The sequence below is a fragment of the Anabrus simplex genome, chromosome 1 (assembly GCF_040414725.1).
Source record: "Anabrus simplex isolate iqAnaSimp1 chromosome 1, ASM4041472v1, whole genome shotgun sequence".
Taxonomy (NCBI): domain Eukaryota; kingdom Metazoa; phylum Arthropoda; class Insecta; order Orthoptera; family Tettigoniidae; genus Anabrus; species Anabrus simplex.
Window position 1 is genome coordinate 68405450 of NC_090265.1, and position 14363 is coordinate 68419812.

The 14363-nt window shown below is 36.4% G+C and overlaps 1 protein-coding gene across 2 annotated transcripts in view; it reads right to left on the reverse strand.

Annotated features, from left to right (window-relative positions):
- The window catches only part of Sgt1 (suppressor-of-G2-allele-of-skp1), a 174792-nt gene extending 164589 nt beyond the window's left edge, over nt 1-10203 (reverse strand). Inside the window, exon 1 of one of the 2 annotated variants that reach the window (XM_067156303.2) lies at nt 10036-10203. Coding sequence is in view for 1 of the 2 variants with exons in the window: in XM_067156294.2 (XP_067012395.1) it covers nt 10112-10123 (12 nt within the window). In the remaining variant the exon portion in view is untranslated. The remainder of the gene's footprint in view (nt 1-10035) is intronic. The other variant, XM_067156294.2, reaches the window with a different exon arrangement.
- Between the last annotated feature and the right edge of the window lie 4160 nt (nt 10204-14363).

The window sequence follows — 14363 nt, forward strand, 5'->3', positions numbered from 1 at the left end:
TCCTTTATTCCAATCCGAATTCTACTGTATTACCTTCTCTTCCTTGGCCTACCACTGCATTCCAGTCTCCCATCACAATTGGATTCTCATCACCTTTTACATATTGTATTAAATCTTCTATCTCTTCATACATTCTTTCGATTTCCTCATCATCCGCTGAACTAGTAGGCATACAGACCTGCACTATCGTGATGGGCATTGGTTTGGTGTTTATCTTGACAATAATTCTTTCACTATGCTGGTCGTAGCTTACCTGCTGACCTATTTTCATTATTAAACCAACTCCTGCATGCCCCGTTTGATTTTGTGTCGATAATTCGGTAGTTGCCTGACCAAAAATCCTGTGGTTATGTTACACAATCACGCTATTTCCAGTTCACTTGTAGGTGCCGTCATATGCAATTATATATGTTCATTAGGGCACAAGGAAGGAGTAGAGGTGAAAAAATACTAGGTTTTTTACTATTACCTGCCATATAGAACACTGAAGAGGACACTATATAGGACTGGTAGAGCACATGGCGACCATGTTTACTTGGTGACGGAGGGGTGATGACATCACAGGGTGTAAAAGAGAGACAGGGAATTAATATCCGAAAACTAAGTCCGAATTTTTGCTACTGCGCATACGCCACCAATGTTATTACTTAACATTTCACCGTGAACAAGAAAAATGATCGTGACGTCATACCGACGTCACACCACCCTCTATACCTCCATAAACAGCACGAGGTACACCGCGAGAATGTGACGTCAGCCAGGCCCGCCAACCCTTCCGTGCAGAGGGAAGGGGGTGTAACACCTGCGGTCCCGATGAGAGTGAGTTTTTCTAAATATGTACACACCCATGGCACATAATGGAATATTGAAACTAATGCATACCGATGGCGTATAACACTTGTGAATAGTTTGTAAAAATATTTGGAAAATGATAATCATATTATGTACGCTTTTCGCCAATAAACAGGTAAGTAGTGCTGTTAGGGGTTTTGCGCCACATCGCAGAGCGATACCCTCAATAAGGCGAGTAAGCTACTTATTATAATGTGTGAATTTATTACATTCTGCATCCATGCTACTGAAACAGGCCACCGTTCCATCATCTGTGACGTCATGTCCACTATCGCCAAGTGGTTACGTTCGTTAGGTGGGTACTTGACTGAGTACTATTTGAAGACACTACTTCCTATTCTTGTTACTGTGTGCACTTGCAATGTAATGTAGCCTCCATTTTACCTTTGCTTTCTGCGTAATAACACATTTTGTGCGTGGGTCGGTGGATCACTGCAAGCATAAACGTAGTATCGCTCCTCATTGCTGATTCACGTATCGTTTCATATCGTTCGTACATGTTTTTCGGATACCTAAACATGCACGCATATTCGTAAATTGGGAACCGTAAATTGCTCCATAGCATTGGGCACTCAAGTGGTACTGAAGCGATTTGTGATGTTTCCTTCCTGTGTTTTTAATTTCAAGTATTTGAATGGTTCAATGTGCTTTCTATAGTGAATTTATATCATAAGTATGCATTATGTGATGTGCAGTGCACATTTTCTGCTGTAATCCATGGGATGCGTACTTTGTGTTTGTACGTACATTTAAATGTCAGATGTTGACTCGTGACGTCTGTTTCATCATGGCTGACCTTCCACAGGTTGACGTGATGAACTATGACGTCATAAACATAGTTACCCTGGCAAGACAGTTGTAGCTCTTGGCAAGTATTGGCATTTAATAATCATGAACAAATTGCAAAAACTCTTAATTTTTGCATCTAAGTTCCTTTTTTGGACATGGCAGAATTCGCCCTTTAGGTTAAAATATTTCTGAGACCCGAATTGGAGATAGTGGGATTGTGTACCGGACCCAATCCTGTTCTTCCTGCCAACGTACTTTACTTATACCAACTATTATCTGTGCACCTTTCTGGATATATTTACACCCTAGTGCTGAATTGGTCGACCTCAGCAATCTTCGAGATTCGTACTGGCAACCTTTGAAACACAAACTATGAATCACTTATGCATCGCTGTGCGACATTTGGCGTACACTTTACGTACTAGTACTGTTATTTACACAGCAAAGCCAAACTATAGAATTCACTCTAGGAATAAGATTCGCATCAACAAACGTTATATAATGTGTGTGTGACACAGTTGTTGGCTTAAGATAACAAAGGTTAAGACACAGCAGGTCGTTATGCTACTTAGGTTCCAAAATGGGTAAAAAAAAAAAATATATTAAAAAAGTAAATAAATGCAATGTAAATTTTAATCTTATACCAGTTGCATAGTATTAGTTGAAGTAATTCCATATGTATATGTAAGTATAGGAGATATTATAAGTAGAATTTTGTAAATATAAATTTATTAAGGATGATCTGTTTGTTTAATAGAAAAAAATTGTTAGCATAAATTGTATATTATTGTATTCTAGAAAAATTTTATTGTTAGCATAAATTGTATATTATTGTATTCTAGAAAAAATTTTCTTCTCTTGTTAATTTAAAATTTAGTGCTTGACAATGTATTTTAGTGTACCATTTGCCACCAAGGTAGACACCTCATTTGCAAATAAAGAGATTTTGATTTGATTTGAAATATATCAATAAAATGTGCGCAGATAATACATCTAACTTTAGTCTAACCATCTTGCTTTTCAGATTCTCTAACTCACCACAACAATTCAAACCTCTAAATTCCACGCTCCAACTCTTAGAATATCAGTATCCATCTTCCTGATGATCGCCCCCTCTTGTGTAGTCCCCACCCGAAGATCCGAATGGGGGACTAGTTCACCTCCGGAATATTTTACCCGGGAGAAAGCCATCATCAGTACACCATTCATACAGAGAGAGCTGTATGTCCTGGGGGGTTAGTTAAGGCTGTAGTTTCCCATTGCATTCAGCCGTGTAGCAGTATCAACACAGCTAAGCCATGTTTATTACAAGGCCATATCAGTCAATCATCTAGACTGCCGCCCTTACAACTTCCGAAAGGCTGCTACCCCCCTTTCGATGAACCATTCGTTAGTCTGGTCTTTCAACAGATACCCGTCCCATCTGATACGGTTGCACCTGCAGCTCAGCTATCTGCTTCATTAGGATGGTGGGTCCCTGGCAAGCATAAAGGAAGAATCTCTCTTTCCAGCTACTTAAGGTACCACTATACATCATTTCCCTATGCTTTTCTATGCTAAATATGCATACAGGGTGCGGAAGTGCCACAGAACAAATTGAAGGAGAGTCATCAGTAACACAATACACAGCTCACATTAGTGTGAGACAACTAACAAGTCAGTACAGAGTTGCTTCCACACGTTAACACCAGTTAAATAGTACACTGTCGACAACTTGAGAGTATAATAAAGGTTGACGTATACACTTATGAACTGATTGAGCAAATGGCTGCTAATCATAAAGCCCTTAACTTTTAATGAAGTAATTTTATGATTCTACTAACCCACATTTCGATGGTACACAAGAAAAGTGACACCAGTCAAAAAAAAATATGCAATTTTGAGTTACGAAGTGGAACATGTTGCTCTCGTTGCATATTTTTACATAGGAAAACGTCGTAAATCTATCTATAAAATTGGCCGCTAGATGGGAGTAATGTCGTTTTTCCGCCGGAAGAATCACGACTGGCTGTTATCTTGAATAACGTCACATCTCAAGTTGTGACAATATTATTATAGTTTATTATCAAGAAAAGTGACATATTTTGAGTTAAGCCACTTTTAATGATAAGGTAAGTCTAACACAACACATCTTTTTTCATCGCCGTAAATTATTTTTAGTTAACCCATTAGTGCCTGAATTAATTTTTTTCTGAGATTTGCTTACTTATTGTGTTTTGCCGCATGTTTGAGACCAAAATAAACTAATAAAACAAGTTTCAGAATTTTGGAATCGCTAGGTCATAAGATATTTGATGTTGCCATATGGTAACGCTAGGCGCTTGCACTACCTATTTTTAAACAATGAGTTTTGAAAGTCAAATTTAGGTTGCAAAGTGTTTTTTTTTTTTTTTTCGTGCAATAACAATGTTGAAATATCTTAGCATTATTTATTGTAAGGATATGGAATATCAGTTTTTATTCACATCACGGTAAGAAAAATAGAATTATTGAACAAAGGAGAAAGTATTTGTTTACAGTATATAGACACATATGTACAGTTCATTGCCTGTCAAAATAAAACACTCACTGGAACAATAGAATAAAATCAAAAATACGAAGAAGAATAAGAAGAAGAATCAAAGAACTTCAGATGCAGTTACAAACTATTAGTCTATACTTTCGGAGGCATATAAAAGCCCACCCTCAATACTTGCGCGTTAGCCACAGAGATAGAGAATGACTATCTTTCACTGTCTTCATATCATCCTGCGTGTCCCAATAAGAACGCTTGGAGGGCAACCTATTATATCCAGAAATGAAAAGTATGGCGACAAAGCAACGAATTTCATCAGAAGTTATTTGTGGGTCCGTACAATTTAAAAACACCCCATACATTTTAGACTCTCGAACTAAATGTTCGATCAGCTGGTTATCTGTAAACAATTCAAAAATGTCAACAACAGTCATGGATTTTCACTTGCTATAACTAGGCTCCGGAAATGTCAACAGTCGCCCAATATTAAAATCAGCCCCATCAGTCTATCTTGGTTTTTTATTTGATTTATTATTTTTTCTATCAGTTATCCGCTCTTTCGCAGCATCGGGTATTGAAACAGATTTTGCATCAGTAGAGAGAAAAGGCACTCCGTCCTCTGGTAACAGACCTTCACCATCGTAACTAATCCCGATTCTTTCATTATTTACAAGCTTCATTTCAGCACTGACACATAACTTTCGAGAGAGAGATTATCAACAAGCCCACCATCATCTTCATCAGCAGGAGCCCTCATCTGTAAGTACATTTACATAGGGCAGTTCCACAAAAATATCACCATCGAGATCTTCAGTCAGTAGCATATCCAGTGCTTCTAAAAGGGAAAATCCCTTCCTGAAATGAATGAAGATGTATGAATCAGTATAAAGTATCATGATCTGACAGCTGCAGCTATTTTACCGAGTATAAGCGCCTAGCGTTGCCATATGGCAACGCTAATGATTCAACAAGTACTACTACGGCATTGTGCGCCCGTACTGTTTCAAATGCTTACAACATATATAATGAAGTGTGCACAACACTACTGTAAATATAATCCAATGAAAGAACTTCATTTATACATTTTATATCCTTCTTACGTGAAGCCGGCAGCCATTTCGCATGAATCTTAAAATAACCAAGAGTCCACCAGTCTTTGTGTCACAACAATAGATTTTAAAACGAAATAAACATGATTACTAGATTCTACAAACCCTTCTCTAACTGTCGGATGACACCACAATCTTCCAGATTATTTCTTGTTGCCTACAGCATTAAAAGAAAAAGGTGCGAAAATCGTTGCCATATGGCAACGCTAGGCGCTAATGGGTTAAGACATTTTTCTACAATATGATATCCTACGGCAGCATATCTTTAATTGTGTCACTTTTCAATATAAACAGAGCATTGCTGTGGGAAAATTCTGCAGTAAACTTTGAACTTGTGACGCATTTCCTCATTTCTTAATATGTAATTCCGCGATGTCGGTATGTATATTTGAAGTTGCTCGTGCTTTCTTTCATTTTTCTTTCCTAGTAAGCCATCAGATATTATGAGCAATGGTGTCCCAGCACATAAGAGTTATCTTGAAGCTGGCAAAAATGAAATATGGTCATTTGGAATGCAATGGTGAGTCAACTGATAAGAACTGTGAGTAGACAACTCTGACCAGTAGATTCAAGAAGAGACGTTACATCAGCATTTCATCAAGCAGGTTAGTGAAGGGAATTACCTATGTAAGTAGTTTTAAATATTCATAATCTGTATTTTTATTTTATCTGATGTTTCCTTATAAATGGTTATGGCTCCCGGCTAACATTTCAGATCAGATTTTAAACCTTGTTTCAGATGCCACTGGAATTACTTCAGTCACTACAACGGTACTAGTGTCGCATTGTGGACCACAGCTTCAACAGAATTCAGACTCTACTGACCCATCCGAAGACAAAGTGGCTTTGCCATCACCGCAACAAGGTTACAGCATTTACCTTGTTTAGATATTCTTCCTTATAAATCAATCATGTGATTTATTGCTAAGAGACTATGTATGCTGCGTATCTATAGAAAACAAATCTTAATGTACGTAAATAATCTTCAATAGTTGAAAACGTCCTTTTATTTCATTTCAGATATAAGCAAACAAAGTAGTAGCAGCTCATTTCTTAATTCTCACACATCAGAATCAGAATCGGACATCTCATCTGATGATGACATTCAAGATCCTACCTTTCATCCTCTTCGTCCGCAGAAGCGGTATCCGAAGAAGACCCTGCTGTGGAGGATAATGCTGACGTAGAAAAAAAAGAAAGGAAGGAAAAGACGGGCGAGACTACTGGAATGGAAGAAAACATTAGCAAAGCAGTGCAGAAACTCTGGAGGAGTATGTATCCAGTTCTAGGAGTGGAAAAGTCGTTAAGACAATGGGAGGAAGTTGTAGTGACAAATGCAGGTTGAAATGCAGTACAAAAATTAAAGAAGACCGTCAGAAGATATTTGATGAATATTGGAATTTGGGAGACTTACAAAGGCAACATGAGTAGCTGTATATGATTTACAGGCAGTACTTCAGTGTCCCAGGGGTGATGCCTCCAGTTTTTACTACACTTCAAAAATAAACGTTTTTCAATTTTACGATATTTGAGCTTCAGTGTAATACAGTCCAATGTTTCATATGGGACGAGACCTAAGGGAATCGGGGTGCTAATGAAATCGGAACTTGTCTCTTGAGATACCTTGAAGGTTTAGAAGAGAAAGCTAAGAACACAGAGAGCAAAAAACTGCATGTAATATTCTATTCAGATAACTTGCGGCCAGCAAAAGTATCGCTTCATCTTTTCAATGTATACCCCTATTTGTTTGCTGTGAATAACTATTTATAAACACCATTACACACAAATTTTCGGTTAAAGGAAACGGCCAGAATGAAGGCGATAGTGCACATGCAACCACTGAACGTGAGGTAACAAAATCCCTAAAATCTGGACCCATTTATGTTCCACAGCAATATGTCACACTAATTCGTACAGCCAAGAAGACGGGGAAACCTTACCAAGACACTGAAATGAACTAAAAAATGTTCTAAGACTTAAAGGACTTGACATGTAAAATAGGTCTAAATGTCCTGAAAACTGAAGTGAACATGTGACCATTAGTCGCATCTCAGCAATTCGATTTGAAGGAAAGAATCATGAAAGAATTATTTTCAAAACTTCTTATGCAGATGCGGAGTTCCGTGCTATGCAGTAAGAAAGACACGATCAAGTTCTACTGCAAACATCCAGCTGAAGGTAGTGTATAAAAACAAACTGATCAAAGAAACTAAAAAGCAGGGCTTGTTAAAATGTAATTCCTAAATCTTATTCGTGTTATTATAATAGTTTGTAGTTAAAGATTTGGTGATTACTGCAAATATGTACCTATGCAATTACGCTGATATAGTTCCTCTATAATGATTTATGTAGGAAACGACAGCTGACGTCAGTCTGGCTTTAAAAATGTTTTCTGTATTAATATTAGGCCTATTACAGTATTATGTTGTGTTCCTACATTACCAATTTACATCTTATTTCAGTTTTTACTGTAAACTTTTTATGTATATTGCACATTGGATTGAATAACACTGACGTTCAACTATCCATGGTTTCCTAAAACTTATATTATATTAAGTCTTTCTCGATCATAGGAATAACCAATTTTACGAAAGAGGAAAAGAAACTCGCTCTCAAAAGAATTACAAATCTTTAAATGGCTCTCCTGAAAAATGATGCATTTTGACTTGTGTCACTTTTCTTGTGGACCATTGATTTGATGGCAACAAACCTGAAACATTTTTGGATTCAGTATATAATAGGTTCTATGCTGTTTGTCAGAACCAGAATCACGGAGTTAGCCATGCAATTAGGGTTGCATCGCTGTGAGCTTGCATTTGGGAGATGGTAGATTCAAATCCCACTGTTGGGAGCCTTCAAGATGGTTTTCCAGGGTTTTCCATCTTCATGCCAGGCAAATGCTTGGGCTGTCCCTTAAGGCCACAGCTGTTACCTTCCCAAATCCTATTAATTTTCCATCCTTCTATCGCCTAAAACTTTAGACATTAAACCACTAGGGGAAAAAAATCCTTGTCCAACAGTTTAAAGTAATATATATGCATATCATTTTTGTTTTTAAACAGAGCACGCACTTGCATGTCGCAAAGTTTCGAATTCCAATGAAGGGAAAACAGGAAGAATAAAAAAAATTGGGTAGAAATGCTGCAAAGTTCTGCATGTAAGGAGCCTAACCTGAAGCACCAGTAGCGATCATTGCTTAGAGGTAGAACCACTGGACTACCATCCTCAGTGATGTAAGCACACACAAACTTCATCCTATTAGAAGCAAGTGAAAACATACAAAATGTATGTGGATGCATTCTAATCAAATCCAGAATCAAGCACTGAAAAGAATCCATTACATCCAGATGCATGTTTAAAAGTTTTCTTTCAAGTTTAAAAACTTCATATTAAATCTGTATTGAACTGAATCTAATGGGAACAAAATAGTGGGCTCCACCTAAGATGAATTTTAACATTATTAATGGGACTGGTTTCGATCCTAATAAAGCACACCAGCATCAAAACCAGTCCCATTAATAATAAAATGTTATAATTCATCTTAAAACATTGTATTGTATAGGTGGACCCCACTATTTTGTTCCCAGTAAAAGTTTTCTCACATACTTTAATTTTTAAAAAAAGAAAGACCCAACAGTCTCGATAAGAAAATATATACATTTTGCCAAGATTAAAGGAGAAGACTATCAAATGAAACACTAACAGAGTTGCTTCATGAAGGGAAACAATTTCCAATAACACGAGTACATTTTGAACACCATAAAGTTACGTACAAAGCATGTCCAGAAACCTCATTGAATTACAGGCAAGTAACACACGAGAAGAGTTTACGACTTGGTGTTGCTAAAACCTTCATTCAGATACATCAGTATGACAGCACAATACAAGAGGAATAACCCAGAAAACTGTCAATTCACAATAAACACAACATTACAATTGCAAAGTAGTTAATAGATTTAATACAGTGCAAAACAGATTGAAGATAATTCTGTAGGAATTAATTTTTTCTACATAGATTGACGAGGTAGACTGGCAAGACTCAATAAAATAACATTTTGTTCAGGAAAGCAAATCGGTATATTTTAGGGTGATAACATATGAAAGGGAAAAGTAACAACAAATGTAATTTCCAGAGTGTGAAGTTCAAAGAGACGAGACGATAGAGAACTGGATTATACTCCCCCAAGAAATCTACCTTCCCACTTTATAAAAACAATGTTTCAAAAATATCTCGCTTCACTCTAAAACAGATCGCAAAGAGAAGAAATACGGATGGAGTGTATCCTCACCAAGATTGAAAAAAAAAAAAACAGGGATAAATAAAACAATTCATCACCTAACGCTTTACATATATGAAATCCATCAGTATACTGTTAACAGCTTGCTAAGATAACCACTCAAAACACACTTGCGAACAAAGAACCAATGCGAGCTATGAAGAATCCAATCTTCTCTCGTTGAGAAATTACCGGTTCAGTGCCTGGATCTCAGAATAGTGCTGCACCAAGATTATGTGGTACTGTCGGCCCTGTATTGTACAATAAGCAACAGTAGCTCGTCCACACAGCGAACCAAGCTGCAGAAATATTTAAGTCAGAAATCCCCTGCAAAAGGTTCCTTCAGTATTCCAAAAGGAAAAAAAAAAAAATCCCCTTCCAACGTACAAGGTAAAACATTGAGATAATTACAGATTAAATCATCCCCTTGTAAATATAAAATGTAACATAACCTCATAAACTTAAATTAAAATAAAAAGCGTCCAAAACGTACAGCTAAATTCAACAGCAGTCTATAAGGTTACGCCAAAGTTATCAACACAACACTGGTGCTTCACCTCCACACTAACATTGCTCAGCATTGCACAATGACGTAGAATAGTCTAGAAATTTAAGATAGATCCTCCCGAGTTCTGATTTGCCATAGAAACTCAACAAACAAATAAATCAAAGAATAAATATCACTAAATTGAAGAGAAAAATCCATTTAAAAAAAGAGCAAAAATAGTTATAACAACCGAGTAAAAGCAACACGTTAAAGAGTGGGTAAAGACTTTTCTTTGCAGGACAGAGCAGGGCCGTTGCCGATGGTTTAACTACTCTAAGGTAAACTCAAATAAACTCGGCATTCTCCCGTTCCGTTCTAAACTGCGATACATATTGACAGTGGCGCACGTGACGGTCTGACCTTAAATTTCAGGTGATAAGATTGAAACTACACATGTTGCACGCTAAAATTGATAGAAATAATGAAACTAAATAATTATGTTTGCGATCTTCTACTACGAAAGTCAAATGTTAATACTCATAGACATAATAAAACTCAATAATTGCATCGTCTTGTCCGAATTCTCCGCTGAATGGTCAGCGTTGAGTTCTATTCAGAAGGTCACAGACGCGATTTCCGGGGGATCGGAGATTTAATCGCGTCTAATTAATTCTTCTGGTTCGTGTACTGGGTGTTCTTGTTTGTTCTAAAATTTACCATCATATTCAGGTAACACACTACACTTCCAACAATCACTGACACATGCAATAGTAATTACTAGACCCCAGATCACTGGGTGCTAAAAAGTTATTTAGCTCCCTAGAAAGAGCTATCAAATAGGTTCTAAAATATTTTAGGTGGTTTAATTTTACGTACATTAATAGGCAACCATTAAAATACAACGTTTATTTTGCCAAATTGATAAAACATCTCGTTAGGCGGAAATACACAACAAGTTACACTCACATCTTCGCTGTAAACAACACAGATTATAATTTTATCATGCGATGTGAAATGGTGAAACTCATGTAACTTTTTAATTAAAATGACTTGGAACATGGCACTTTCGGCATAATACACATACTGAAAGAACGGGAATACAAAAATGTTCTATCAGATTGAAATGGAATTTTTATTCCAGCAGATCGGTGGATACTATCTCCCACCTCGTGACAGACTACGGAAGTGTTCGCTACAGGAGGTTCTTAAGGCTGTCCGCAGTGTATGGTTTACACCTTTACGATTTTAAGATTTTACTTAAGATACTGAAAACGAGTAAGCAAATATTGTACTTTCTCGAAAATATTAAAAGCATGTTAACCGATTTAGGGATAAAAATACGAATTACAGGAATATAGTCAAATATAGTTTCTAATGCCAATTCAGGCACTTTTAGACACTATTGAACCACAATTTATAACATTATAAATACATGAGACGTGTAAATACAACATCATTTTAAGTTATATCTTTTTAAAAAAAAAAGCCCTTGCCCAAAAATCCGAGGTCGAGTGAACAAATCCCTCCATATGGCGTAGGCGTGAGGAAAGGCATCCGGTCATAAAATAGGGCCAGATCCACATCTGCGACACAGCTGGCACACACAAACCCACAGAACTGAGAAAAGCGGTAGGGAAAGAAGATTTATTTTGGTTTATGTACTTCGTTTAAATGTCCGTCAAATAATTAAACTAAGACAAGAACACTTGGCAACTAAATGTTAAACCTAATGAGATTTATAAACTAATATTTTAGAATAATGGAATTTATTTACAATGTTTTGTCTCGAGGAAAGCGGAAGAAAGATTTCTATAGCTGAACAAGTTCAAAGTTATTGCAGCCACAAACAGCACAAACCTTATCAAATAAGGTTCAATGCTTCAATCAATCACTACTGATCTGCATTTAGGGCAGTCGCCCAGGTGGCAGATTTCCTATCTGTTGTTTCCCTAGACTCTTCTAAAAATGCTCGCAAAGAAATTGGAAAATGATTGAACATTTCCCTTGGTAAGTTATTCCAATCACTAACTCCCCTTCCTATAAACGAATATTTGCCCCAATTTGTCCTCTTGAATTCCAAATTTATGTTCATATCGTGATCTTTCCTACTTTTAAAGACACCACTCAAACTTATTCATCTACCGATGTCCTCCCACGCCATCTCTCCACTGACAGCTCGGAACATACCACTTAGTCGAGCAGCTCATCTCCTTTCTCCCAAGTCTTCCCAGCCCAAACTTTGCAATATTTTGTAACGCTGCTCTTTTGTCGTAAATCACCCGATACAAATCGAGGTGCTTTTCTTTGGATTTTTTCCAGTTCTTCAATCAAGTAATCCTGGCGAGGGTCCCATACACTGGAACCATAATCTCGTTGGGGTCTTACCAGAGACTTATATGCCCTCTACTTTACATACTTACTACAACCCCTACTGCCTTAAAAAATTTTAAATGAAAATGTAAACTGAGCCTCCTATAATTCACAATAGCATTTACAATATCAGCTGGCAGCTGTCTCATCTATTATTTCAGAAACAAAATTAAACTGAAAATTTCATTAATTCATTACAAATTTAACACGTGGTCACTGTTAGCTAATGATCAAATGCATTACTTCAAGGTAGTTAACACTCACTAAAAAATCAGTAGAAATTCTACAGTTGAATATGAGCCTATTTCAAAGTTTCAATTTTTTTAAATTATTATTATTATTATTATTATTATTATTATTATTATTATTATTATTATTATTATTATTATTATTATTATTATTATTATTATTATTATTAATAATAATTGTCAATAAATTATCTGGGAAACATTTACTTTTGGTAATCACACGATTCACGTTCACAAAATTGATGTATTCCATTATATAAACTCTCAATTTATTCATGAACCACTTGCCAAATTAATTATTTAATTATTATTATAATTATTATTTGTTACCTCCTTAGCTTACAGGTTAACCATGTCGTCTGAAGACATTTAATTTATACCTACACAGCATTTAAAGTTTTCGAAATCAATTAGAAATCCATCGAAAAATTAATTATAAATCCATCACAAATTAATTATAACCACGTGTAAATTAATTTGAACATTTATTAATAAACCGTTTGCTTTTGCTGATGTGTTAACTAAACGATCTTTCGTCTAAATCAGCATTAAATGGAAAATAAATTCAAACCTTGTCTTACTTGAACTTAATCTCAACAAATTGTTCCTTAAAATACACATCAGATAAATTAACACGGTGGCAAACCAACGCTGAAATAATATGCGTCGTCGCCATTAACGCACGACCAGATTAGAGCACAATGAAAAATTAGACACATGAAATAATTCCTAACTACTTCATTCACACATTTTATTCACACAAGGGTAACACGTATTTTATTTACAATATTTACATACGAATCCTGACTTAATAATAATAATATATTAATAATATATTTATTGTAGCCAAATAGCCATACAGAAAGAGAGAAAAATAATACATGTATATACACTGTACTCGCGCGCTTGCGCCTTGGATTGCATATTCTTTAATAGTTTTTGTTCCTTTGATGCAGAGTTCTACGTGGTAACGTTCACACATGTATCCACATAGTTTGCACTTACATGTCTCTGTCGGTTCATGGTATGAGGTGTTGGTACAAATTAGATGGTGGAAACCATGTACTGCCAGTCTTGTGAATACGTGCCTCATCTCGAAGTTGGATGTTGTCCATGTCCGGTCTATCATGGCCCCAGTTCCAAAGAATTCTAAAGGAATGTCTTCTCTTTTTTTGCTGAGTGTTGCTAGGAGATTTTCTGATGCTCTGGTGTTGGGTAGAGTCAGATGTGTTCTGAAGTCTTCAATGAGGAAGGATTCTCGCGCTAGAAGGTAGACGAGTCTTGATCTTGTAGTCTTGGATACACCGATCGCTCTTTTTATGTATAGAGCTTTTAATATTTCTAGAGAGGATAGGTTGTTTTCTGTGAGGTACGGCCATATGATTTCTATCCCATATGTTATTATATGCATGATATTTGATCTAAATAGTGCCATCGCCGTCTCTAGGCTGCGTGATCTTATGTAGTTGATTTCATGCATCGCCCGTACCGCCTGTATTGCTTTCTCTGTTACATGTTTTGTAAAGCATTTGGCACTTGTTTGCAGAGTAATGCCATGGTACTTGAAGTCGTTTACTACGGCTACTTTCTGCCTCTTTATGAAGATCTCGCGCATTGCTGGGATCTTTCCTCCTTGCCTAAATACGATCATTTTTACTTTTGATATATTAATTTCAAACTTATGTTCGTAGCACCATTCCTCCATATCTTTTATCA